At 51.3% G+C, this 27,435-nt stretch overlaps 1 protein-coding gene and 1 long non-coding RNA gene across 2 annotated transcripts in view; one reads left to right on the top strand and one right to left on the bottom strand.

Annotated features, from left to right (window-relative positions):
* LOC144339308 (uncharacterized) overlaps nt 1-4,008 on the bottom strand; it is a 28,553-nt gene extending 24,545 nt beyond the window's left edge. Inside the window, exon 1 of the long non-coding RNA XR_013414203.1 lies at nt 1,764-4,008. This is a non-coding gene — a long non-coding RNA (uncharacterized LOC144339308). The remainder of the gene's footprint in view (nt 1-1,763) is intronic.
* Nucleotides 1-27,435, top strand: part of NUP210 (nucleoporin 210) — a 106,213-nt gene that overhangs the window by 35,807 nt on the left and 42,971 nt on the right. The window contains exons 7-15 of the mRNA XM_015130197.3: nt 5,707-5,865; nt 6,444-6,512; nt 7,959-8,065; nt 9,090-9,230; nt 9,856-9,993; nt 11,621-11,776; nt 13,459-13,657; nt 19,126-19,271; nt 25,330-25,551. Coding sequence (XP_014985683.3) covers nt 5,707-5,865; nt 6,444-6,512; nt 7,959-8,065; nt 9,090-9,230; nt 9,856-9,993; nt 11,621-11,776; nt 13,459-13,657; nt 19,126-19,271; nt 25,330-25,551 — 1,337 coding nt within the window. The remainder of the gene's footprint in view (nt 1-5,706; nt 5,866-6,443; nt 6,513-7,958; nt 8,066-9,089; nt 9,231-9,855; nt 9,994-11,620; nt 11,777-13,458; nt 13,658-19,125; nt 19,272-25,329; nt 25,552-27,435) is intronic.

Genomic DNA, 27,435 nt, shown 5'->3' with positions numbered 1-27,435 from the left:
TGTTTGGATAGTGAGGGTTCTTAATGGAGTGCCAGTCCTCCTAAGGATCATTATCATTTTGTTCAAAGCTGTGTATATTTAACATCCAGAGCGTAGGACGTGAAGAGTCCTGGGCACAAGAGCTCAGGGCCAGTTCATCCGAGGGCCTCGGGCAGGTGACTTCACCAGGTTGGTAAGTCGGTTCCACCTATGATACAGGATGTCATTTAAGAGGCAGGCAGATACACACTTCAGCATAAGAGCAACTTGAGCGGTGTCCCCAGATGATGGGAGGTGCTGCATTGTTTAAAGTCCTGCTCAGGTGAGAGCAGTCGTCTGGTTGGTCATTTCTGTGGCAGAACGCTTGGTGTCTCAGGAGGACAGAGAAACTGAAGACAGGTGCTCCTGCCTTTGGACCAGGTTCTTTCTGGCAAGGGGGTGCTAGTTGAAGGGAAGCAAACTTGTGTTTCTTGATTCTAGGCAAGCAGCATCTGCCCTTCGGCAGGATGTCAAGTCAACGGGGGAGGATGGCCTGCAGTAGGATTTGTAGGAAGCCAAGCATCGGTGTCCTGGTCAGAGCCCGATGTTTACCTGACTTCAGGGCAGCAGATTCTAAGGCAGAGACAGTCTAAGATGTGGTTTTCAGGCTCCAACGTAGAGTTCTGGGGACAGCAGCCTAAGGAAGAGGTCTCCAAAATATAAACTTATCCATGAACCCTGATCAAGAAATGGCGCTGCGGCCTGGAGGAAGACGCTTGGAGAGCCTGGTCACTGCCAACAGCACCTAACCATGACTGAGCATTTCCTCGGTGTTGGGCAGTTGTAAGTGCTTTTCTTTTTAAAATTACTTTATTTCTTTAGAGACTTGGTCTTGCTATGTTGCCCAGTCTGATCTCAAACTCCTGGCCTCAAGCCATCCTCCTGCCTCAGTTCTTCTGAGTAGCTGGGACTACAGGTGTGTACCTGGATATAAACCAACAGCTTTGTGAGGTAGATTTCATTAATACCGTTTCATACATGAGGAAACTGAAGCATAGAAGAGCTGAAGCTCACAAAACTGTTGGGCTCCTTGGCCTTAATCACCCCTGTAGGATCGATTGGAATTTTCCTCTGCCCCGTCTCCCCAAAGGAAACCCAGAAAAAAGCTAATTATAACAACAGGGCCGGCCGGGCATGGTGGTTCATGCCTGTAATCCCAGCACTTTGGGAGGCTGAGGCGGGTGGATCACAAGGTCAGGAGTTCGAGACCAGCCTGACCAACATGGTGAAACCCTGCCTCTATTAAAAATACAAAAATCGACCAGGTGTAGTGGCGCATGCCTGTAATCCCAGCTACTCAGGAGGCTGAGGCAGGAGAATTGATTGAACCTGGGAGATGGAGGTTGCAGTGAGCCGAGATCATGCCATTGCACTCCAGCCTGGGTGACAGAACGAGACTGTCTCAAAACAAACAAACAAAAAACAGAGCCTTACAGTCTCCCAGGGCAGCAGCGAGGTGGTCCATTTGCATGGGACTCATGGGGCATGAAACTGCCCCAGCTGGGCAAGCAGAGCCCGTGTAGTTAAGAAGGGATGGGCTGGCTTTAGGAAGAGCTCACTTGGCCAGGCGCAGTGGCTCACACCTGTAATCCCAGCATTTTGGGAGGCCGAGGCGGGTGGATCATGAGGTCAGGAGATCGAGATCATCCTGGCTAACACGGTGAAACCTAAAAATACAGAAAAAATACTAAAAATACAGAAAAAATGAGCTGGGTGTGGTGGCACACACATGTAGTCCCAGCTACTCAGAAGGCTGAGGCTTGAACCTGGGAGGCAGAGGAGGTTGCAATAGCTGAGACCGCATCATCGCACTCCAGCCTGGGCGACAGAGTGAGACTCTGTCTCAAAAAAGAAAAGAAAAGAAAGAGCTCACTCTAAATTAGCTCGGGTATCGCAGCCCAGAGGAACTGTACCTCCCAAGGTACCTAGAAAACTTATGGGCTTGGTCACTGACTTTCCTGCCACAGACAACAAGGAATTGGAACACACGGAAGATGCCCTGGGACAGGAAAGGAAGGAGGCAGAGCCCACCTCTCTTTCATCAGTGGGGTCATGAGATGTGAAAGTCCTCCAAAAATACACACTCCTGTGTGATTGATGGCACTGGATGCTACTGCAGTGGATTCCAGATGGATGTTTTGGCAAAACCGAGAGGGGCCTAACTAGCAAAACTTCACTGTGAACAAGACACACCAGCGGAAACTCCTAAGTCTTTTAGATGAATCGATTTTGGGGTTTTTTTGAGAGGGTCTTGCTTTGTCACCCATGTTGGAGTGCAGTACCATGATCATGGCTCACTGCAGCTTTGACCTCCCAGGCTCAACTGATCCTCTCACCTCAGACCCCTGAGTAGCTGGGACCACAGGCACACACCACCATGCCTGGCTAATTTTTTTTTTTAATAGAGATGGGGTCTCTCTATGTTGCCTAGGCTGTCTCAGACTTCTGGGCTCAAGTTATCCCTCCTACCTCAGCTTCCCAAAGTGCTGGGATAATAGGCGTGAATTGCCATACTCAGCCTAGCTAGATTGTTTTTTCTTTGAGGTGTAATTCACGTGACTATATTGGTTTTTGCAGGTTTGCTAGACAGAAAAGTCAGGGAGTGTTGTCTTCATAGGGGACCTGAATTTCAGCAAATCCGTGTCTTATCCGGCATCCTGTGGAAGCCTCAGAGCATTCTGGGTTGGATGACAGTTACATGGGCTTATTAACATAGGATAATTATAACTGCAGATTAACTCTTTATATTTTTCTTTTCTGTTGGGTTTCCTTCCTTACAGTAATTTTTTCTTCTTTGGTATTTTTATTTCCTTTATGCCTGCCTCTCTTCTTTTATCTGGCTGCTCCCTTTCTTGCAAATACATTTCCTGAGCATCTGCTCTGTGCCAGCCCTTTGCTGAGTGCTGGGTGCACAGTGGTCAGCAGGGCTGCCTGCTTCCTGCCCTCCTGGAGTTCACAGCCTAGTGGAGGCAGAGCATAGTCAGTCACATCATGTCTGCAAGTGAGACCTGTGAGTGAAGGAGACAAGCTCCTGGGGCTTATAGCCTGGCATCTGTGTTGCTTATAGGGTGGGCTTCCAGTGGGGACTGTGGTCGCCATCTCCAGTCCTTAGTCCTAAGTCCTGTTGGTGTTTGGATTGGTTGCAGACATGACTGCCACTGTGATCAAGCTGTTAGATGTAATAAAAATGGGAAGGATGTGCTGGCTGATGTAATCAGTATCCAAAGAGATCTTGAGTGGATAGAATGGTGGAAATTACTGAAATAAAATGTACTAGGTTTGCAAAACCAATAGCATGCACATGTGTTGGGCTGAGGTTCATGTGTCAAAGACTCAGTTGTAGAAGGGACTTTGAATCTGGCAGGCACTTAACTGTGGCTGCTCAGAACTAATGTTATCTGGGGCTGCATGAGCAGGGGCTGAGGTCAGAGGCAGGGAGTGAGCTGTCCTTCATCCCTGACTCAGACCCAGCTCCGTAGTCATCCCTGGAGCTCATGTGGAGTGCAAGGTCTGGGAGTGGGGGCACTGACAGAAACACATCTGGGGGGATCAGCCAGGGTGAGCAGGGGACAGAGATCATGTCTTTTAGAAGAATGTGGGCCTCTTGACCTACAGAAGGGCAGCTGTTCACCCTCTGCAGATGATAGCAGGGCTGATCTGGGGCCTCAGGAGCAGCCTTTCTGTTGTTGGCCCAATAATTCAAAGACAGGAACTGGGCAGTGCCCTTAACATCTGCAAAGACTTCCACATTCAGCGTGTCTTGTAAGGAGTGAGTTCCAGGATGCAGGGAGTATCTAAGGCCAGGTATGGTGGCATGCATTGGTAGTCCCAACTACTTAGGAGGCTGAGGCAGGAGGATCACTTGAGCCCAGGAGTTCCAGGCTGCAGTGAGCTATGAGTGCACCTATGAAAGCCACTGCAGTCCAGTCAAGGCAGCATAGTAAGAACCTATCTCAAAAAAAAAAAAAAGAGAGAAAGAAAAGAAAAGGAGGTATCTAAGGAGTTTGTCACAAAAACCTCCTTATTTTCAGTCTTAGGATTTGCAAAGAGGGTTACATCTGTGCTATGTAAGTCCCCTTCAGTGTAAGCATTTTCATTTCCCAAAAGGGCCTTACTCATTTAGAAAACTTTAAAGTAAACAAGGGAGGAAGCTAGTGCTTTATTAATCAGTATAAAGTAATGTTGCTTCATTGAGCAACTGTGTTATTTTATTCTGACATTTATCTTTGATGCTCTGCTGCATATTCTGAACACTAGACGCATAATCTGCAAGAATCACTTGATTAGAGATGAGGACGTGGGCTGTGCATTCCCTGTGGCATTCTCAATTCTAGCCTGCATCAGAATCACCTACAGGGCTTGTGAAAACAGAGCTTGCTAGAGCCCAGCCCACCCCTGGAGTTTGATTCAGCAGGTCTGGATGGGGCCCATCATTTGTAGTTCCGGGTGATGTTGATGGTTCAGGGACCACACTTTGAGGACCCAATGTTGTAGTGAAAATTATTTGATACTTAGTAGGTCACATGAAAAATAACTCAGGATAAGGGCTAGGCAAGTTGCTTCTCTTTTAGAATTCTCATCAGAATCTCTGGAGATTCTGAAACATGCTTTAGCTGAAATTCCTCTGGGAGCCCCTGACCTGACACCCTCTATGGGGTATTGAAGCCCTGAGCTGGCCTGAGAGGAGGGCCAAGCAGGGATGTTGTCTGCTATTCCCTGTGTCCTCTTCTGTTGCTGGAGGGCTAGAACGTTCCACCTGTGGGGACAGTGAATGGGTGACTGGTTAGGAAGCTCCACGGACTTAGGAGAGTGAGTGTGAAAGTGGTCAGGCTCTCTGGATCAAAATGCCAACTCTGTTTTCCACTAGCTGCATGATGGTGAGCAGGCTGCTCATCTTGATGTCCTCAGTCCCCTATCCCCAAAATGTGGCTCTCAGTAGTGTGTGTTCCCAGGGCTATTGAGGAGTATGAGGGAATGTGATCACGAGACACCTCATTGTTCTGAGGCATCTTGATCCCTGCTCAGCAGTCACTATTGCTATCAAAAGTGCTTGTGGTCTTTGCCCACAGGGCAAGGAAGATGGACATCGATGTTGCTCACTTTATAGAACTGTTATTTCTCAGGGAAACTCTTTTCCATCCTAGCTCATGTTGGGCAAGTTCTTTTTCTGCCAAGTGGGTGTGAAGGGCAGGGGAACTCTGAAGCTGGTGAGGATGGCAGCAAGGTTCATTGTTTGCCATTGTAGACCCCATGGGAGACCAGTGACCAGAGCTTCTCGGGAAACCCCTAGAGGCTGGACAGAACCAGCAAGAACCCCAGTGCCCCCAAACAGCCCCTTCTATGTAGAAGCAAAGAATTCACTTTGCAATGTTCAGAAATGGCGTAATGTTAATATTCTCTAAGCAGTTGGCAGATAGATTGTGGTTAATTTTTTTTTTTTAAATAGCTTACAGCAGTCACAGAAAAACTGATTGCCTCTGAAAATTCATGGAGTGTCAGTTTTGTGCACCAGCATGGAGAATAATATTAAAATTTAAAGCACTGAAAACAATTAAGAAAAAAAAAATGCGGCAGCTGTACTGATAGCAGGGTGCAGAGACTCAGGGTGGTAGTGGGAGTGTATTGGCTTCTAACATTTCTTGTCTTTGCTCTCTCTTTCCCTGTTATTTTTTGTTTCTTGGTGGCCAGAACTCTCCATGCCTTCCGATCAGTATGAGTTGCAGCTTCAGAACAGCATCCCAGGCCCCAAAGGAGACCCAGCCCGGCCAGTGGCTGTCTTGGCCCAGGACACATCGATGGTCACTGCACTGCAGCTGGGACAGAGCAGCCTCGTCCTTGGCCACCGGAATATCCTTTTCTTGGGCTTGTGTGTGTGCATAGGCATGGCGGAGCTGCTGTTTGGAAGTCAAGTCGTTTTTTCCCTGAAAGCTTGGCAGGGCTAAAAATAGCCATTTCCCCTCAACGGTCTGAAAATCAGAAAGAACTGAAATAGCACTGCTGAGTGGAATTGCTCACGGCTGTGGGTGACTCACCCCAGAGGCTCCCAGCAGTGGGAGGTGATGGCAGGAGCTGCGTGTCATTCCTTGTCTCCGGAAACTTCTCCAACCTGCAGCCTTTCAGAGGGGGCCTGGCGGGGGCTATTTCCATACTAGCATAATGGAGTATTGATGCTCCAAACTTGTCGATGTGTCCTGTGTGGTCTCCAGTGTCCCTTGCAGAGATTCCCCTTTGCTAGTGTGGCAAGCGCAATGTGGTCTTTGATCCTGAAAAGTGCTTTTGCTCTGTGTGGCCTAAGCCAGGGGAGTTTTCATCCCCTCTTCTCTCCATGTAATGTCTTGATGATCAGGATTCTGAGCCAAGCTGAAACTGGCCGGCCAGCGGGTTTGTTTGCTGTCGTATGTCTTGCCCCTTAATTAAAATTCCAGGTATTCGCATGCAAGGTGCTTCTAGGTTACCCAACAGCACCATCTACGTGGTCGAACCTGGATACCTGGGTAAGTGTGGGTCTCCTGGGCCCTCCTGGATGCTGCTCAGTTGTGACTATATGAGTTTAAAAAATAGAAAACAGGCAATAGCTTCACAGAAAATGCTTCCTTCTGGCCAGCTCTGCCACTTGCTATGACTACCATTCCCCGGGGCACTCACCAGCCCTTCCCTGTTTGGTGTAGAAATAGGTAGAATGAGCCAAGCCAGGCAGGCGGCAGGCTCATCAAGAAGAGAAACAGAACTGGGTAGAGTGGTGAGGGGCTTGCACCCTCCAGGTTTTCACGCCACAGCTTTGCCCAGACCTGGGCTATGACATTTGGAGGTTGGGGCCCAGTGTCAGCTCAATTATAGAGGGACCCTAAGGTAACATGACAGGCAGGTACCTTAGCAGGGAGGGGAGGAACCTGATGATGATATTGAAGGTAGGCATTTTCTCAGACAGAGCTTCTTTTGCGGGAAGGTGTCCTGGCAGAGGGAATTGCTTAGGCAATGGTATGGAGGTGAGAAAGGCATCCCAGGGGACAGCAAGAGTGCTGTGGTATCCTGTGTTAGAGGGGACTGAGAACCTGGGAGGGCAGGGCTGACTCATATGGCAAGAGTGCTCAGTGACAGGCTTCAGAGTGTAGACCTGCTGAGATGAGTCCAGGGTTGGTCCTGGCGAGGTCAGCTCAGGACTGAGGGTTCAAAGCAGAGAACTATTGTGGATTCAGAGTGTAGGCCTGCCGAGGGTTCAGAGCGTAGGCCTGCTGTGTGTTGAGGACAGAGCTGCTGGATTCTGAGTGTAGACCCACTGAGGACGGGAATGAGTTTGAAAGAGCCTTGATCAGACAGAGTGGGATGAGTCCAGGGTTGGTCCTGGTCAGCTCAGGACTTAGGGCTGAAGATGGCATCAGACCTCTGCTCCTCAGCAGCAGGTCCCTCTCTGTGGAGGAGGCCAGGGCCATAGTTGTGGGACCCACAGGTGGGTGGCGTGGGGCTCCCAGGTGGGTGGCGTGGGGCCCGCAGGTGGGTGGCGTGGGGCTCCCAGGTGGGTGGTGTGGGGCCCGCAGGTGGGTGGTGTGGGGCCCGCAGGTGGGTGGTGTGGGGCTCCCAGGTGGGTGGTGTGGGGCTCCCAGGTGGGTGGTGTGGGGCCCGCAGGTGGGTGGTGTGGGGCTCCCAGGTGGGTGGTGTGGGGCTCCCAGGTGGGTGGGGTGGGGCTCCCAGGTGGGTGGTGTGGGGCCCGCAGGTGGGTGGTGTGGGGCTCCCAGGTGGGTGGTGTGGGGCTCCCAGGTGGGTGGGGTGGGGCCCGCAGGTGGGTGGGGTGGGACTCCAGGTGGGTGGGGTGGGGCCCCCAGGTGGGTGGGGTGGGGCTTCCCGTGTGGATGCTGAGGGCCCCTGTGCTGAGAGTGGTGGTCCCATCGTCCTCCACCCTGCTGTACCTGAGGCCTGAGTACAGGCTCCCCTGCCTGTTTTAGGGTTCACCGTTCACCCTGGTGACAGGTGGGTGCTGGAGACCGGCCGCCTGTATGAAGTCACCATCGAAGTTTTTGACAAGTTCAGCAACAAGGTCTATCTGTCTGATGTGAGTTCCTGTTCAGGTCCTAGCTGGGGGATGAGGTGGGGTCGTTGCCTTACGCAGCTGCTGAAGAGCAGCCCCCAAAGCAACAGGAGCCCCCATGCAGGCTGACCGAGGAAGGGTCCTGTTTCTAGTGGCGCTCCCGGGTCTGTGGGAGATAATGCGGAGGCGTCCCGGGGCATCTCCAGAGCCTGTGAGCCTGCACACCAGCCCCGCTGCGGAGCCCCTGTCAGGCTGGAGAGCAGAGGGTGCCACAGCGGCAGGGTTCCAGGAGACGGGGATAGGGAGGAGGTCTCTGCCCACCACTCTCCCGCCCCCTTTTCCCCAAGCTAGGGACCTCAGAGAATCCATTCTTCTCCTGCCCTGCAGAGAGTCAGGGAGCACGTCCTGGCTTTCTTCATACTGGGTCCCAGAAATACCTGGAACCCTGCATGACAGAGGCCGAGCTCAGCACGCTTTCTGGTTCTGGAAGGGGGTGTGAGACAGATGGGGAAATGTGCAGGAGTCTTGAACGCCTCTCTATCCCCTGTGAGAAATTCCAGCCTCGTCAGTGAGCACCTCCAGGCCCTTCCAGGTGGCGTTGGAGGTTTTAGAAGAAGGAAGTGAGGTTCCTCTCGGTGTCCTTGAAGAAGTCATTGCTTTGCTCGTGTTATCAAACAAGGGCTGGGATGGTCACCATTTACAGTTACCTGTAGGGGACATGATGTCCTTTTTTTATATTTACTGGTTCCTTGTTGAGACCTTGGTAGGCTCCAAGCTGCCCCAGGTGCCACAAGGGGAGAAGAAACAGGAGCGCAGGTCATCGGGCCATGCAGGGAGGGCGGCCTCGGTGGGGACAAAGGCCATAGTGGTCAGAGCTCTGTTCCAGGGCCCAGCCCGCCCATCTGTTGCTAGTAGAGGCTGCTGAGCTCCAGGGGGCCCCTTGGCCTGGCCTGGCTGCTGGTTTTAGTCCTGTAAGCTTCGTGCCCAAACTCTGACTTTCTGGAGTCACCCCAGAAACACCTCTCTCCTGTCCTGCCTCATCTTCCAGAACATCCGAATTGAAACTGTGCTTCCTGCTGAGTTCTTTGAGGTGCTCTCATCCTCCCAGAATGGTTCGTACCATCATGTCAGGGCACTAAAGAGGGGACAGACGGCCATTGACGCGGCCCTCACCTCTGTGGTAGACCAGGCAAGTTGGTGGCTCCCCTGCGTCGTGCCTTGGCCTATGAAGCCCCGCTCTGTAGGCAGAAATGTCAGCCCAGGAGGGCCATGAGTCCCAGGGAGTTGGGCCACCAGTGTCCCTTTGCCTGTTTGGGCTACTTGCATCCTGGGTTCTTTTTCCCCTTGTCTTTAAGAAGCCCATCAGCCTTAGGGAGCAGAGCTTTGCTGATTGGAAAATCGGCCTGGGTGTTCCCATTTTCCTATCCCACACAAAAGGCCTCCTGGCCTGAAAGGGGCCACAGGCCGTAACAGGAAGAAACGCCCATGCACTGACAGTGACTCCTGCCAGAGTCAGCCTCCTCAGCTCTGGGGGCTGGGTGAACTGCTTTAGCTCTCAAGCCTCAGTTTCCCCATCTGTAAAGTGGGGGAGGGGGGACACCACGTCCATCCTGCCCTGAGGATTCATTCAGGCAGCACTTCCAGAAAGCACTTCAGAAAGCCATCCCCGTGGAGAATGAGAGGGTGGCTCTCCACTCTCCCAGAAATCCACCTTTGTGGCCTGATCCCCAGGGAGGGGTGGGGGTCCAGTGACTGGGAAAGACTGATGATGACATGGATGTCATAGTGACGTGTGGCACCCTCACCCGTTGTAGGATGGAGGGGTCCACATACTACAGGTGCCTGTGTGGAACCAGCAGGAGGTGGAAATTCACATCCCCATCACCCTGTATCCCAGCATCTTGACATTTCCATGGCAACCAAAGACGGGCGCCTATCAGTACACAATAAAGGTACGTGAGACCGCTCACCTCTGGGTGCGTTCCTTTGGTGTTTTCATAAGATTGTGGCTTTTTGTCCATTCTATTACTTTTAGTATTACTCTCTAGTGGTCATAGAGAATTTTAAATCACAGTCTTTATGATTTCTGTTGGTTCCTGAGGTTTCCATCATAGCAATACATTTTGGTAATTAGGAAAAAAAAACAACAAAAAAAACCAACAATGAAAAAATTGAGAATAAGGCAGGGTGCAGTGGCTAACACCTGCAGTCCCAGCAATTTCGGAGGCTGAAGTGAGAGGATCACTTAAGCCCAGGAGTTTGACACCAGGCTGAGCAACATAGGGAGACCTCCATCTCTACCAAAAAAAAAAAAAAAAAAAAGAGAGAGAAAAAATGCAATAAAGAAAACCTGGAATACAGATTTGAATTTCATTAACATTTATTTTTCTAATTTATTTTAAAGCAATATATACACACACCCTTAGAGAAAACATTAAAATTTAAGGGATAAGTATCTCCAACCTCATCACATGGGATGTATCATTGCTCTCACCTTAATGCTTGTACCTGGTGTTAGCCAGCAGGACTCACGTTAGACAGTGCTCGAGTCCTCGTGGTCGGTGCAGGGCACATCAGTCCTGCTGTCCCGTGGAGTGGTGACAGGTGTCCTGTCCGTAGACTGGCACCAGCTGTCTGCTCAGGTGTGTCACCATCCTGGCCTCTTGGGTTCTGGGGTTGTTTCTTCTGGTCTGGGAGCAGAGGTGTGGTCGCTGACCTCCCAGCAGACGATGAGGAACGGGCAGGGGTGTGTGCTGGGAGCTTGTGTCTAGTCAGGGAGGCAGCGCCCTGCAACTGGCTCGGTGACCAAGGGTTTTGTCCCACGCCAGCCTGAGCTCTGGGAGGTGCCACCAGGTTCTAGGGCATCTGTCATGGGCCTGTGTGTTTGTGTGCGTCAGTCTCGAGGTCCCCAGAATATGAGGACAGAAATGAGACAGGACAGAGGGTGAGGGCAGGGGTAGCCTCCAACCAGACCCTAGTTGATGCCACATTTTTCCCTGCTGTGGGCATCGACCTTGTGTGTCAGTGAGGAAGTGGTCACAGGTGTTTTAGAGCCTGTGAGAGTGTATCTGTGTTTGAGTGTATTGGTGCTAGTGTATATGTGTGAATGTATGTATGTGTGAGAAAGTTTGAGTGTGTGCATGTGACGGTAAGCTGGTGGGAGTAGGTGAATGTATGTGAGTGTACCGTGGGTGTGAATGGTGAGTAGGTGAAAGTGTGAGTGTGAAGGTAAATGTAAGTGTGAACATGTGTACGAATGAGTAGGTGTATGAGTGTGCACTGTGGGTGTGAGTGAGCATGAGAGTAAATGAGTGTGAGCAGGTGAGTAGGTACACGTGTGCACTGTGGGTATGAGTGGTACGTGTGCATGAGTGTATGAGTGAATGGGCAAGTAGCTGTACATGTGAGTGTGAATTGTGAGTGTGAATGGCGAGTGTGTGCGTGGGTGAGCCCATGAGTGTGAGGATAAATGCATATGAGTGTGAGTGCCTGCATGCACACGCACGTGTCTCTGACCCTCTGGCTTCCCCAGCAGGCTGAGGGCAGGCAGCCGGTCCTGTGATGGCTTTTCCTCCGCAGGCCCATGGTGGCAGTGGGAACTTCAGCTGGTCTTCGTCAAGCTACCTGGTTGCCACAGTTACTGTCAAGGGCGTAATGACCACAGGCAGTGACACCGGGCTCAGTGTGATCCAGGCACACGATGTGCAGAACCCACTCCATTTCGGTGAGATGAAGGTGAGAGCTCAGGGCCAAGACACCCCCTGGGAGACTCGGATGGTGGTCTCCAGCCACCCCCTCTGAGCAAGCCTCGACTTCACTCAGAAACACCCCCAGCCCTGTGTCCTGTACTTAGGAGCTCAAGCTCCAGCCCTTCCCTTAGGAGCTCACGGCTATGTCAGGAAGATGGACAGGATGTCTCACACCAGCCAACAATGGGCCCAGAAAGACCAGTGTCCACAGGGCTGGGTTTCTGGAGGGGAGATAATCTAAGAGCCATTCTAGAAAATTTCCCAGACCTGAAAGATAGGAATCTCAAATTGGAAGGTCTACCAAGCACTGGGTTGTAAACTCACAGTGAAAGGGCACCACCAGGCTCCGAGAGACCAGGCCAGACTCCTCTCCCTTCACTCACTTTTGGGTACAAAGGCAGATGTTCCCTGCACAGGTCCCCACACCTGGCTTTTGGCCCTGAGTGACATGGGACCATCTCACTTCACAGTGGTGGCAGGTGGCGGTGGTCACAGCTGAGCCTCTGCCAGCCCCACCTGTGGCCCCTGACCCCAGGCCATACTTGCCTGGTGCTCTGACTTTAGCCCTTTTATTCCTTCATTTGGGGCAGGAAGGGACACCCCATGGAGTCCAGCTGCAGCCTGCTCTTACAGTATCGGGGACAGGGATGGATAGGCTGGCCGGTCTTCCACTTGAGACCCAGAGCCGCCTCTGTCTAAAGTGAGGCCTGATTCTCATGGAGACGGGGCTCCACACAGGCCCTTGAGATGAAGCATGAAGTCCAACATTGGGATAAACTGGGACCCCATCCCCTCACCCCAGTTTCCCCTTGTGCCGCTGTTTGCCCAGCAGCCCAGCCAGATCCTGAGGACAGTTCCTCAGGAGGCAGCATGCGTCCTGGGTAGAACCTGGCTTCTGGGGCCAGCCGGCAGGGCTTGCGCTCAGAACCAGTGCACTGTAAAAGAGCCAGCCCTTTCCCTTCAGGCCAGTGCTTCACCAGGTGAGGGGGGCTGAGGAGAGCCCCTCCTTAACCAGGAGGTGGGACTCTAGTTTTATACAATCATGGCTGTGCTTACTACCTCTTTCCTGGCTCCAGCCGCTCTACTGGTCCATCCGATGAGCCATTCAGAACACATCCCACATCTCACTGGTCCTGACACGCCTGCCCTGGCTCAAGCTGCCGCATCTCCCTCTAGGGCTTTCCAACAGCCTCCTCACCACACTGCTCACATGGCTGCTGATCGATACACAGAAGCCAGGGTGGTGGGGACCTCTGAGGTCCCCCAGCTCAGCCACGGTAAACACTGATTCCTCACCATGGCTGCCAGCCCCATCTCTTTCCACTGCCCCTGCACAGTGCACTTCAGCACACTGGCCTCCATGTTCCTCCAAGGTGCTGGCCTGGTAGGTGCTGCAGGGCCTTTGCACGCACCATCCTTTCACCTGGGGTGTTCTTCCCCCAGGCTTTGCCTGTCTGCCTATGCTGTGGCTCTCAGGTCTGAGCTTCTAGGCCACTCCTTGGAGAGGCCTCCCCTGCTCTCTGTCCCTGAATCACCCCACTGACTGCAACAGGCTTCTTACAGATGTATCCTCAGTGCTCAACACACAGCAGCTCTTAGGAAATCGAGCAACAGGCCCTGCCTCTCCCGTGGAGGTGACTGAGCCCAGACCATGCCCCTGTCTTCCAGGTGTGTGTGATCGAGCCCCACAGCATGGAGTTTGCCCCGTGCCAGGTAGAGGCACGTGTGGGCCAGGCCTTGGAGCTGCCCCTGAGGATCAATGGCCTCATGCCCGGCGGGGCCGGCGAGGTGGTCACCTTGAGCGACTGCTCCCACTTTGACTTGGCTGTCGAGGTGGAGAACCAGGGTGTGTTCCAGCCACTTCCAGGTAAACCAGCGCTGCTGAGCAGGTGCCAGATACTGGGATTGGTTCCAGATTGCGTGGGTTCTCGGCGTGGACCGCCAGATTGCCGAAGAGAGGGCTTGAGGCAGCAGAGGGGCTGCAGCATAAGGAATGGCAGTTGTCTCCTGATCCACCATCAGTTCCTGTCTGGCCTGGATCTTGCCCACCGTGTGACTTTGGCAAATCAGTGGCCTCCCTCAGCTTCAGTTTTCACATCTCTAAGCTGTGTGTCATCTACATAGAATCACATCAAGTGCCTGTTTTAGTCCCTGGAATGCAGTTGGTATTCAGAATGCATTGTCAATAGGGGTTTGGTTAGTTCTAGAGTCCTCTCACCTGTGACAGGCCAGGCCCACCCATCTGTTCTCTGCTTCATCTGCTGTGGGGTTTTGGTGGTGACATGGGTGGAGTCTGACTGTGATAGTTTATCAAGTGTTAGCCCTGCCAGGACAGGACAGGCACTTTGCATGCCTGATCTCATTAGGACTTTAGAACCACCCTAGGAGAAGGATCTGTTGTTGGCCCATGTGACAGATGAAAAAACTGAGGCTGTGTAGCTGTAGCTGCCCAATGTCACATATGGCCTGGGACAGGGATGGGGTGCAGATCTGGGTATGACTGACTCTTGCCCTGGGGCTTTACTCACCTGTGAAATGGGCCCTAAAGATGAGGGAAGGAAGGGCTCCCTCTCTGATTTGCAGAAGAAGACCAAAGGACAAGGAACTATTGAATAGGAGTAAGATTTGGGCAGAGCATTGGAAGTAAACAGGGACAACATTTGGTGGGCAGGGGCGCCTGTACCAGGGCCCGGAGGTAGGCAGTGCATGGTGCCTGTGCACGTGGAGGACTGAGAACAGAGGACCCGTTGAATCACAGAGTGCTTTGGAGGGCTTGGACCTAGTGTCCAGGCAGTGGGGGGAGCCACTGAAGGTTTTTGAGCAGAAGAGCGATGTGATCCTGGCAGTGTTTGGGAAGCTTTATTGGCAGAGGGTTTGTAGGATCGCCTGTGGTGCCAAGTGGCTGTGCACGCAACTGTAGCTGTAATTATGTGCAGAGCTTTTACAGTTTGAAACTGCACAGAAGGAGGCCAGTATCTCTGAAAAATCCCTGAGCAAACTGCATCCAGGAGAAACTAAGCTCATGAAGTCTACAGTGTCATTGTCAGGTAATCATTTAGGTTGGAGGAAAAGCCTTCCGCATGGGAGAGGCCCACTGACAGCAGGACATGAACCACTCCCCTGCACTGCCTGCCACAACTGTCCTGGAGGGAGGCTGCAGGGTGCTGCTCAGGCAGGGGGGCAGGTCCCAGGGAGGAAAGTTCACGGCTTGGAGTTCCACAGGCCTGAGTCTGAGCCACTCCACTCCCTTGCTATCTCTATGATGCCGGTGTGCTGCCCAGCCTCTCTGAGCCTTGGGTTCTTTAACTATAAAATGGAATGACAGCTCTTGCTTATTGTGATGGTTACAAGTGACTATCCCTCAGCACAATACAGAGTGTTTCTCCAGGGGTTTGACTTCTGAAAACAGCAGTCAAGATGGGAATCCTGTGGTTTCAAATTTCTCTTAGGAAGTGCCTTGCATTGCCCCTGGCCTGGGGCATGGTGTGCATGGTAATGTGTAGGGAGGTGTGTAGGGCCCAAGCTGTATGAAAATATGTATCTTAGAAACCTGGGCTCTGTCAGGACAGAGATGCTCACCCCACAGAAACCCATGGGGCTCAAGAACAGGTCGGATCAGCAGGTTGACCTGTCCCTATAATACCCACCCTGGAGCTTACTCAGCTAAAGAAACAAATTTGGTCCCATGTTAGGTAAACTCCCTCTGCCACCTCTCAGGCTCAGATCACAGGTAGCCAGATTCTGATCATGGCTCTGAGGAGGAGCCCTGGTAGCCCTGGCCCAGGCTGGCCTCCCTTCTGTGGTTCCCTCTGCTTACTGTAGTTGGACTTGGCAGTCCCATTTCTGCCTTGCCCTCTTGGGTGGCATCTTCTTGAAAGCCCCTGGGCTGTGGGCACTACTGTGACTCTCTCAACATGTCTTTGTGCTGGCATAGACAGACTTACAGAATAGAATACTGAGCCCAGATGAAAACCTGCTCATACATGGTGAAATGATTTTTGGCAAGGGTGCCAAGACTGTCCAATGGGGAAAGGACAGTCTGTTCACCAAATGGTGCTGGGACAACCAGGTATCCACATGTGTAAGTATGAAGTTAGACCCTTCCATAACTCCAAACACAAAAATTAAGTCACAGTGGATCAAAGACCTAATATAAAATTGAAAACTATAAAACTTCTAAAAGAAAACCAGAGGAAAGCTTCAGAACTTTGGAATTGGCATTGATTTTTTGGCTATAACACCAGATGCACAGGCTACAAATTAAAAATAGACAAACTGACTACAACGAAATAAAACAGTTCTGTATATCAAAGGACACAACAGAGTACAAAGGCAACCTTCAGAATGGGAGAACACATCTGCAAATTGTATAAGGGGTTCATATCTAGGATATGTAAAGAACTCCTACATCTCAGCAGCAATAACACCAATAACCCAATCAAACAGTAGGCTGAGGACTTGAATATTTGTCCGAAGCTGATACACAGACAAGCAGCACACGGGAAGATGCTCAACATCTCTCATCATCAGAGTGGTGCAAATCAAACCCACAACGAAAAGTACTACCCTCCTTAGGATGGCTGCAATCAAAACAACAGAAAACAGCAAATGTTGACAAGGATGTGAAGACACTGGAGCTCTTATGCGCTGCTGGTGGGTATGCGAAAGGTGCTGCTGCTGTGGAAAGCAGTATGGTGGTTCTTCAAGAAAGTAAACATGGAATTACCATATGATCCAGCAGGCAATCCCGCATCTGGGTGTACATCCAAAGGTGTTGAAAGCACGATCCCCAAGAGGTGTTTGTGCACCCATGTTCATGGCAGTGTTATTCACAATAGCCAAAAGGTGGAAGCAACCCAGGTGTCCACCGTTGGAAGAATGAATGAACACAATGAGGTCTATCCATACAGTGGAATATTATTCAGCCTTAAGAAGGAAGGAAATTCCGACCTATGCTACAACATGGAAGAGCCTTGAAGACATCATGCTTAGTGAAGTAAGCCAGTCCTTCACTGAGGACTTTTGTCCCCACAAAAGGACAAATACTTTATAATCCCACTTATATGAGATACCTAGAGTAACCAAATTCATGAAGACAGGAAGTATAATGGTAGTGGTCAGAGACTGGAGTGAGGAGAATTGGGAAGTTACTGTATATTGGGTGCAGAGTTTCAGTTTTGTAAGTTGAAGAGTTGTGTAGACAGATAGTAGCGACATTCACACGCTACATAAATGTGCTTAATGCCACTGAACTATACACACAAAAGGTGTTATGGTGGGAAATTTTATCTTACCTGTATTTTATCAGAATTTTTTTAAAACAATTTTTTTTTTTTAAAGATAAAATTTTAGACTGCGCATGGTGGCCCATGCCCGTAATCGCTGCATTTTGGGAGTCCGAGATGGGAGGATTGCTTGAGCCCAGGAGTTTGAGACCAGCCTGGGCAACATAATGGGACCATGCTTCTACAAAAAAATGAAAAAGTTATCCTGGTATGGTGGCTCACTCCTGTAGTCCCAGTTAATCAGGAGGCTGAGGTAGAAGACTCACTTGAGCCTAGGAGGTAGCGGTTGCAGTGAGCCAAGATTGTGCCACTGCACTCCAGCCTGGGCAACAGAGCAAGACCCTGTCTCAAAAATAAAATAAAATAAAAATTTTAAAACTTAATTTAATAATGGCAGGGATGTAGGACAGCCGTTGGCAGCAGTATAAAGTGACACAACCACTTTGGGAAGATATTTGACAACAGCAACCAACAATGACTACAGCTAAACAAATGCACGCCCTGCAGCCTAACACTTCCTCTCTTAGGGATGCACCCAACAGAAATGCCCAGGTGTGTCCCCCAAGAGGAAGGCGCCCAGATGTTTACAGCAATACCATGTAGCACAGTCCCAAACTGGAAGAAACCCAGATGCGCACCATAGCATGGGTCAGTCTATTGCTCTATATTCATATAACAGAATCATATGGAGAATGTGGACAAAGGATCCTCAAGTGTCCAGTGAGAAATCCCATGAACACTGCTGAGGTGAGGAAGCCAGGCACAAAAGAGTTGTGCCCGTGGCTCCCTTTATGGGAACCATACCAAGCAAGGCTCAGTTGTGCTGGTGGCACCAGGTGGGTGGTTTTCCTTTAGGGAGAGGCCAGATACCAGAAGGGTCTCCGGGAGATTCTGGGGGTACAGATAATATTCTGTTTGTTGATATGGGTGCTGCCTATAGGGTGGGTCCAGTATGTGGAAAAAGCATTGTGAATTATATACTCATGTGAATTAAACATTATTTATTTATTTTTTTGAAACAGTTTTGCTCCCTCATTCCCTATGTGGGAGTGCAGTGGAGCGATCTTGGCTCACCGCAACCTCTGCCTCCCGGGTTCCAGCAATTCTCCTGCCTCAGCCTCCCGAGTAGCTGGGATTACAGACATGCGCCACCACGCCCGGCTAATTCTGTATTTTTAGTAGAGATGGGATTTCTCCGTGTTGGTCAGGCTAGTCTCAAACTTCCGACCTCAGGTGATCCGCGCGCCTCAGCCTCCAAAAGTGCTGGGATTGCAGGTGTGAGCCACCGCGCCTGGCCGTGAATTAAACATTTTTATTTTTGTTTTGAGACAGAGTTTCACTCTTACTGCCCGGGCTGGAATGCAGTAGCGCGATCTTGGCTCATCGCAACCTCTGCCTCCTGGGTTCAAGTGATTCTCCTGTCTCAGCCTCCTGAGTAACTGGGATTACAGGCATGTGCCACCATGCCTGGCTAATTTTTTGTATTTTTAGTGGAGACAGGGTTTCTCCATGTTGTCAGCTTGTCTCAAACTCCTGACCTCAGGTGATCCGCCCACCTCAGCCTCCCAAAGTGCTGGATTACAGGCATGAGCCACCGTGCTTGGCTGAATTAAACATTTTTAGTTAAAAAAAATCAGATCAAGGATCAAGCCTGGGATGAAAGAGGGGTGCCCCCAGCCTGTTGTGCCTTCCCCACCAAAGGTGATTTCAGGGCTGGCCACAGTGGCTCACGCCTGTAATCCCAGCACTTTGGGAGGCTGAGGTGGATGGATCACTTGAGGTCAGGAGTTCAAGACCAGCCTGGCCAACGTGGCGAGTCCCCATCTCTACTAAAAAATTACAAAAATTAGCCAGGTGTAGTGGTCTATGCCTGTAGTCCCAGCTACCTGGGAGGCTGAGGCAGGAGAATCACTTGAACCCCAGAGGCAGAGGTCTCAGTGAGCCAAGATCATGCCACTGCACTCCAGCCTGGGCAACAGAGCAAGACTCCATCTCAAAAAAAAAAAAAAAGTGATTTCAGGGTGACTATCTGGTTCTCTCCTTTCTGCAGGGAGGCTGCCGCCGGGCTCTGAGCACTGTAGCGGAGTCCGGGTAAAGGCCGAGGCCCAGGGCTCTACCACGCTCCTTGTGAGCTACAGACATGGCCACGTGCACCTGAGTGCCAAAATCACCATTGCTGCCTACCTGCCTCTCAAGGTGAGCCAGGGGCCCTGCCCTTTACCTCTCCCCTGCCCACTACTTCCCAGATGCAAATTACCCATTTGCTCTGACAAATTTGTGTGATAAACCCAATTCCTTCAAAATAGCTTTTGGCACAGCTCCCTCTCCCATGATTTCTGGCTGAAAGCAGGATCTGTGTGGAAGGAGCAGAGCCTCCCTTATGGGCAGTGGTTGTGGGCATCTCTGTTTACGCGAGACAGTGCTTGGCAGGCTTGGCAGGATACCGACCTGCCAGCCTCTCCCAATGAAGGTAGGAGTGTGGGTTGCAAGGGCTTCAGAAGTGTGTTCAGCAAGGGTCACAGGGGAGTGCTTCCACTCCACTCCAGAGCTAACCTTCAGGGTCCCCGTAGAGTCCTAGAATTGGGACAGCGGCCCTGTGGTATGGCAATGCTGAGACCTCCAAGACTGGGGTCAGAGAGGATCTGCCCTGGCCTAGTGTCCATCCATCCTGCCTCTCATCTGAGGACAGTGGTAGCCACAGCCTGTGCGGAGCAGAGCACATAGCCTCAGTGTCCATACCACCCTCCTGAGCCGAGTCCAGCCTGACCCCACCCACTCTTGGGCCTTACATTCCCTGCCTGTAAAATGGGGCTGAGGCCGGGCGCGGTGGCTCAAGCCTGTAATCCCAGCACTTTGGGAGGCCGAGACAGGCGGATCACGAGGTCAGGAGATCGAGACCATCCTGGCTGACACGGTGAAACCCCGTCTCTACTAAAAAATACAAAAAACTAGCCGGGCGAGGTGGCGGGCGCCTGTAGTCCCAGCTACTTGGGAGGCTGAGGCAGGAGAATGGCGTGAACCCGGGAGGCGGAGCTTGCAGTGAGCTGAGATCCGGCCACTGCACTCCAGCCTGGGTGGCAGAGCGAGACTCCGTCTCAAAAAAAAAAAAAAAAAAAAAAAATGGGGCTGAGACAGCTCTTGCCTCATGAGGTCGTGATGAGGATTTGCTGAGCTCACAAATGGAATGAGCTCAGAACACAGTCTAGGGGGTAGTGCAGGCTCAGGAAGGGTTAGTTATTAAACACGGGTAAAAAAGAACTGGGCCTTCCTCTGGGGTGGGTGTGAAGGCTCTGTACGAGGGCTGCCATGCAGGAGGCTGCTGATTGTAATCATCCCTTTCTTTGAACCCTGCCGAGCATGCAGGAGGCACAGAGAGGGTTCGTTGGTGGGAAGTTCCTGCTCCTCCTTCCAGGGAGGGCTGGAGGGCAGGCCTGGGGGATCCTCAGCCTCCCTGGCACGGTCAGGCAGTCCTTGCATTTTTCTGCTCCCAGTGTCAGCCTTAAAGACAGCTCCGGTCCTCATGGTTTGTACCATTTTTTTCTTCCTCTCACCCATTCATTGGAAGCAAGCTTGGTGATGTTAGGATTTCTTTTTCTTTTCTTTTCTTTTTTTTTTTTTGAGATGGAGTTTCACTCTTGTTGCCCAGGCTGGAGTGCAATGGCGCCATCTCTGCTCACCACAACCACCGACTCCCGGGGTTAAGCGATTCTCCTGCCTTGGCCTCCCCAGTAGCTGGGATTACAGGCATGCACCACCATCCCCGGCTAATTTTGTATTTTTAGTAGAGACAGGGTTTCTCCATGTTGGTCAGGCTGGTCCCGAACTCCTGACCTCAGATGATCCTCCCACCTCAGCCTCCCAAAGTATTGGGATTACAGTCATGAGCCACCGTGCCTGGCAATGTTAGGATCTTTTATCTCTGAACCCCTGGCCCTGGGTTCAGTGCCTGGCACAGAGCAGACACCAACCAAGGGTGGTTTTGTTTAGAATGAATGTGTGAGGAAATGTGTCCAAGGTCACCCAGCCAGGGCAGAAGTCAAGGCCTCCTGATCTCCAGAGCAAGCATAGCAGACACTTCTCAAATGTCCGTTAGTGATCAGAGGCTTAGCCCTGCTCCTCATCCTTCAGCACACAGGCATGAATACTTACTTGTGTAATCTCTGCAGCAGGCCCTAGAGATGCACTAGGGCAGAAAACACAGAACTTTTGTCCCCATGAAGTGACATTCTGGCAAAGAGAGGTAGAGACGACCATAAACAAAGCAAAGAATGTATTTTGCCTCTGCTTGCCATGGAAAAAGTAGAGCATGGAGGGGTGATGGGGGTGGAAGTTTAAAATGAGGAGATCAAGACCTGCCCCCACACCCCCACTCAAGCACAGCACTGCAGCAGGTGAGCGTCAGAGAGCAGAGTGGAGAGAGTTGAAATCCCTGAGAACAGCAGGCATTCTGGGGTTGCCCTGCGCACCTTCTGGGAGCTAGAGCGTTTCACCAGGTACCTGGAGAGGGGTTCTTCAGGGCCCCTCCTGGCTCTGGATTATCAGGGCGTTTGGCTGGAGCAGCAGAAACCAGAAGCTGAGCTCACAGTCCTGGGCTGGAATGTAAGGATGAAGATAAGGTGGACGTGTCCCTCAGTGAGGTGGCTTCCTGATTGGACAGATTATAGAGAAAAGTGGATATGGGTCTCTTCTCCCTTCATCTGTCTTCTTCCTAGTTAGCAGTTAAGATCAAGTTTATTTACAAGGAACAAAAGCCAAGTGACAGGGACTTACCCAATAGAGGAATTGATGTCTCTGTCGCACATGAGGAATATTTGGAATATTTGGGCTTTGACACCGGCTGAGGAGCCTGCACAGTGCATGAGCATCCTTCATCAGCTGCATTGTTAACCTGTCTCCTTGGCACAGGGTTCTATGATACTTTTATGCCTGAGGGAGAGAATTAAACACAAAGGTGATAATTCCTCATCATCCGGTTGTTAACTGTAGGACACACAGCTTCTTCGCACAGTTCTTTCACTTTGGGCTGGTCATGAAAACATCTTTGGCAAGATATACAGTGGCCTGCTTTGCCCATAGTGGGGTTTTGTTGGTTGTGGCCACGAGATTTGGGTAAGAGCACGGGATCAAGAGTCAGAACAGACCTGGGCCCACTAGCTGGGTTAGCTTGGTTCAGTGTCTTCGTCTGCTGGGATTCATCCTTTCTGTCTTTAAAGTGGGGATGACAGTTAATAATCATAACAGTTTCTAACAGCAGGGGCCATTGATTGAGCATGTGCTAGTCACATATTCAGGTCTTTTATTCCAGCGCCTGAATCACAATAGTAGCCCGCGAGGTAGGCATTATCATTGTACCCATTTCACAGGCTGGGGAAACAGCCTTGTAGACATTATTGTTTAAGGTCCCAGACTAGCTTCATTCCAGTAGAGACAGAGAAGCAAATGCACAAATGATGGTATATCCAGTGATGGCTCAGGGGCAGAGATGAAGAGTTGAGCTGGAAAGGAGGTGACAGGGGAAGAGAGACCCTGCTTTAGACAGGCCCAGCAGAGGCCTGCCTGAGGAGGTGACGCTCAGGCAGAGGCCTGAGTGGTGCACAGAACTGGGTTGTGCTGCTGTCTCCAGCGGGGAGTTCTGAGAGGAGCAGAGATGAAGGCCCTGAGCATACTTAGTGCTTCTCCTGCAGGAAACGGGGCCACGCCTGACTCTGTAGAAGGTGGAGTCCGGGGATGGATTTCAACAGGGGCACCACGGGCCCCTTGGAATTGTTTGTGTGTGAGCACACACGTGCAGGGAGGGATGCCCAGAGACAGTTGATAGCCTATATCAGATTCAAAAAATGTTCATACTGAAAAACCAAGTCAAAAGGACAGAATTCTCATTTGAAAAGTCATAGTCTGTTCAGGTAACCTTAACAAAACACCTTGGACTGGGTGGCTTATAAACAACAGAAATTTCTTTCTTGCAGTTCAGGAGCTGGGAAGTCTAAAGTCAAAGGTACCAGCAGATTTTGGTGACTAGTGAGGGCTTCCTTCCTTATAGATAGCCATAATTTGGATGTTCGTGTCCCCACAAAATACGTGTGTTGAAACGCTGACCCCCACAGCAATGGAGCTGAGGCCTTTGAGGGGTGATTAGATCATGGGGGCAGAAGCTTCACGACTGGGATTAGTGCCCTTTTAAAAGAACCCAGAGAGCTAGCATGACCCTTCCACCATGTGCAGATGTGGTAAGAGGTTTTTTTTTTTTTTTTTTTTTTTTGTGGGTGGGGAGGGAATATTTTTCTTATAAGGTTTTTCCTTCCTCATGTGCTTAAGATCATGCCATAGATGCAGAAGGAAACAGACACACCCTACCCTCCATGAGTCTATAGCCTGATCAGACCCCCAAGCCATGAAGCTCCTTCAGGGTGAGGAGCACCAGGTGAAGTGGGGCCCAGAGAAGAATCGCCTGGGCCGCAGGTCGGCGCTGGGTGGGAGAGGAAGCAGGGCTTTCTGGAGGCCAGTGTGCTGAGCCCTGCAATGTCAGGAGGGGTCGCCTAAGTGAGACAAGGATAGGAGAGTAGCCTCTGTGAAGGCCTGGGGACAGCTGAGCATGGCTCTCTAGAAGGATGCCACTAGTCTGAAGCTGGACCTGGGGCCAGGTTGGGAGAGCCCAAGTCCTAGGACAGAAGCTGAGCCTGTATTCCGAGGGCCGCGGGTGCTGTGGAATAGTTTAATGCACAAGGGACAGGGTGAGATCTCTGTCTTAGGAAGGGACACATGGGCAGCTCTTTGAGGGGATAGTAGATGGGGCTAGCGGGGAGCAGATTGACAAGTGAGGACTTGGCAGTCACTGCAGTGGGACCCTCTGCAGTGGAGGGAGTCAAGGAGAGCAGGGCTGTGGGACCCCTTAGGGTGAATCCCTCCTCTCTGCACCCCTGCTGTGTCACTGGAGGGAGGGATCCTCCTGTGGAGTCCCCATGTCTTCCTGGAGGTTGACTGGGAATGACACCCTGTTACATAGAATCTAAGCACTGGGCCGGGCGCGGTGGCTCAAGCCTGTAATCCCAGCACTTTGGGAGGCCGAGACGGGCGGATCACGAGGTCAGGAGATCGAGACCATCCTGGCGAACACGGTGAAACCCCGTCTCTACTAAAAAATACAAAAAACTAGCCGGGCGAGGCGGCGGGCGCCTGTAGTCCCAGCTTCTCGGGAGGCTGAGGCAGGAGAATGGCGTGAACCTGGGAGGCGGAGCTTGCAGTGAGCCGAGATCACGCCACTGCACTCCAGCCTGGGCGACAGAGCGAGACTCCGTCTCAAAAAAAAAAAAAAAAAAAAGAATCTAAGCACTGCCATTGCCCACACTGGGAGGCCATGGGGCCCTTGGCACCATGATTGCCCTAGGCCGTGGAGGAAATGAGAGCTTTGTGTGAAATATTACTTTAATTCTTCCTTTGTTTACTGGGTACTTTAAGGCCACCACAGTTTTACTTGCCAACTCACTTTCACTCAACAAAGAATTGTTGAGCACCTGCTATGTGCGAGGCATGGTTCTAGGTGCCACAAGACTCGCCCTCGAAGCTCGTGCATACATGGTGCAAAGTGTGGGAAGCCCAGCGGCTCAGAAGGAAGGGAACAGACCACCTGCAATGGTGCCAGTGAGGACAACACAGGCTGCATCTCCCTTGGTCACCTGGTGGATATCTCTTTAGGATGGTTTTATGCTTTTTACAGCAAGATGGTTGTGATCCAACTGCACCATCAGATGTGTATCCTGCGCTTGTAGATCTTTGTGAAGACTGCTTTGGGGGCCCACATAAGGTTCTGTCACTGGGAAACACTACGTGTACTGAGCCCCTTGTGCTGGAGTGTAGATTATTGTTGGTTATTTGCTGTGGGAAATAATAGTGTGATGAACATCTGTCTGTGCATTGACATGTTTCTCTCCATGGTGTTATTAGGTTAGGTTCCAGATAGGGAATTCCTGGGTTCCAGGGCTGTGGGTATTTTCAAGGCTTTTACCAGATTGTTTGACAAAAGAGGCAAATCCATGTACACCCTCCAGCAGTCTGTCAGAGTGAGGGCTTAATTCTATCTACACCCTACTCCTCTGGGTCTTTGCAACGATCCCCATGAGAGCTGCAGATGAGGAGAATGAGTTTCAAACAGGAGACTGGGCCCCACAAGCAGGGTGAGGATGCGGGGCTGGGATGCCCGGCTCCTGCCCGTGCTGCCTTAGAAGAATGCCAAGTCTTCTGCCTCTTCCATCTCCAGGCTGTGGATCCCTCCTCTGTTGCCTTGGTAACCCTGGGCTCCTCAAAGGAGATGCTGTTTGAAGGAGGTCCCAGACCTTGGATCCTCGAGCCTTCCAAGTTCTTCCAGAATGTCACCGCTGAGGACACTGACAGCATCGGCTTGGCTCTCTTTGCCCCCCATTCCTCCCGGAATTATCAGCAACACTGGATCCTTGTGACCTGTCAGGCCTTGGGTGAGCAGGTGAGTGGGCAGCTGCTCCAGACCCTCCTTGCCCTAAGGCAGGGGTGGAAAATGACTCTCTCTGTATTATTTTATTTACTCCTTGGAGTAACCCTGAGAGAAAACCACTCCCATTGTACCCATTTTACAGACAGGCAAACTGAGGCGTGGTGATGTGGAATTCAATGAACACTAGGTAGGTGTGGCAATGGGGACCTCCCGCTATGCCAGCTTTTGTAGAACAGGCCAGTTGGGTGGCTTGCCACCTCCATGGGCTTCAGCATCCCCCACTAACCAAACCAGAGCTGGAGGCTTTGAGTTCGGGATAACAAGTCCAGTGTCTCCAGGGCTGTAAATGAATGAGGCTATAGACCCAGGTTTGACACATCTTTTTGGTTTTTGAGGATAACCTGGAAATCACAATTTTTTTTTTTTTTTTTTGAGACGGAGTCTCGCTCTGTAGCCCAGGCTGGAGTGCAGTGGCTGGATCTCAGCTCACTGCAAGCTCCGCCTCCCAGGTTTACACCATTCTCATCTCAGCCTCCCCTGTAGCTGGGACTACAGGCGCCTGCCACCTCACCCGGCTAGTTTTTTGTAGTTTTTAGTAGAGACGGGGTTTCACTGTATTAGCCAGGATGGTCTTGATCTCCTGACCTCGTGATCCGCCCGTCTCGGCCTCCCAAAGTGCTGGGATTACAGGCTTGAGCCACTGCGCCCGGCCCACAATTTTTTTTTTTTGCATAATCTGTTAAGTTTTTTAATGCTGAAAACCAAAAGCTGAGGAGGCTGAGGGGACCAGACAAAACACATGTGTGACCTGAATCCCCACATGCTGGCTGGAGGGCATCTTGCTATTCAGGCGCCTCAGAATCTGGTACTCCTTCCCTGGGGAGGGTGGGCTGAGAGCTTGTGGGGCTTCTGGTGGGCATCTACTGCTCCATTTCCAAGGCAGGAAGCCCAGAGCAAAACGGGTATTCGGCGGGAATCAGGAAGATGGGAGAGAGCCCATTTCTTTGGGAAGTGAAGTATATTTCCTGCATGTGTAGCAGGGCAAAGAATGTCAATTGGCAATAAAACGCACATGCATGCCTCCCACGGTGCCCTTATGGCATCAGCCATGCCACAGCTGCCCTGGTATGGCCAGAAAAGGTGCCTGGTGATAGGTCCCATTCACCAGTGGGGTGGTTTTAGAAAAACAATAAAACAACAAGAACAATAACATCATAATAAGTAATATAATAAGAAGAATAAAATTCCTCATGAATTAAGTTGGATATATTTCTTATCCCTAACATGACCCCACCATCCCTGTCCCTTCTCAGGGCTGTAGGAATTTGACCCCCAAGTGGCATTACCTCTAGGGCCCTCCCAATCCATTGCTCTGTGGATTGGGAGCAATCCACAGGGGACACATGGGACACTGGGAGCACACAGAAAGCCTTCGTGGAGTCAGGGAGGACACTGCCCTTGGTCCTGCCTCATGGTCAGGAAAGGTGGGGGCTCGTGTCCTCCATCAAGTGCATGTCATCTGAGGAGGCTGAGGGTGCTACCTCAAGATGGGCCCTGAGCCATGGTGCTCCAAAAAAGAGGAAGCTGGATATGATTTCTGAGGTCCCAGCTCTCCAGGCAGACAGGTTTCCCTCTTTTCTTGCACCATGGATTCCCCTCTCTGCAGCAGCCCCTGGAGCTGCAGAGCATGAGCAGGCAGAGGGCAGGCCCTGCCTCCAGGCTGCAGCTCTTCCTGGGTGTTGTCCTGCAGTGCTCCTATCTGATTGGCTTTCCCCAGTCATCATTCTGCAGCATGCACTTCCCACGTCTGTCCCTCGTTCCATGGGTGTTTTCACCTCCATATGGACTCCTCACTGAAGCATCCTTGAACTTGTGAATTTGCTAATGCAACCATGG

This window comes from Macaca mulatta, chromosome 2 (genome assembly GCF_049350105.2).
Source record: "Macaca mulatta isolate MMU2019108-1 chromosome 2, T2T-MMU8v2.0, whole genome shotgun sequence".
Classification (NCBI taxonomy): domain Eukaryota; kingdom Metazoa; phylum Chordata; class Mammalia; order Primates; family Cercopithecidae; genus Macaca; species Macaca mulatta.
The sequence above is the reverse complement of the archived record's forward strand: the minus strand, read 5'-3'. Positions and strand labels throughout refer to the sequence as shown.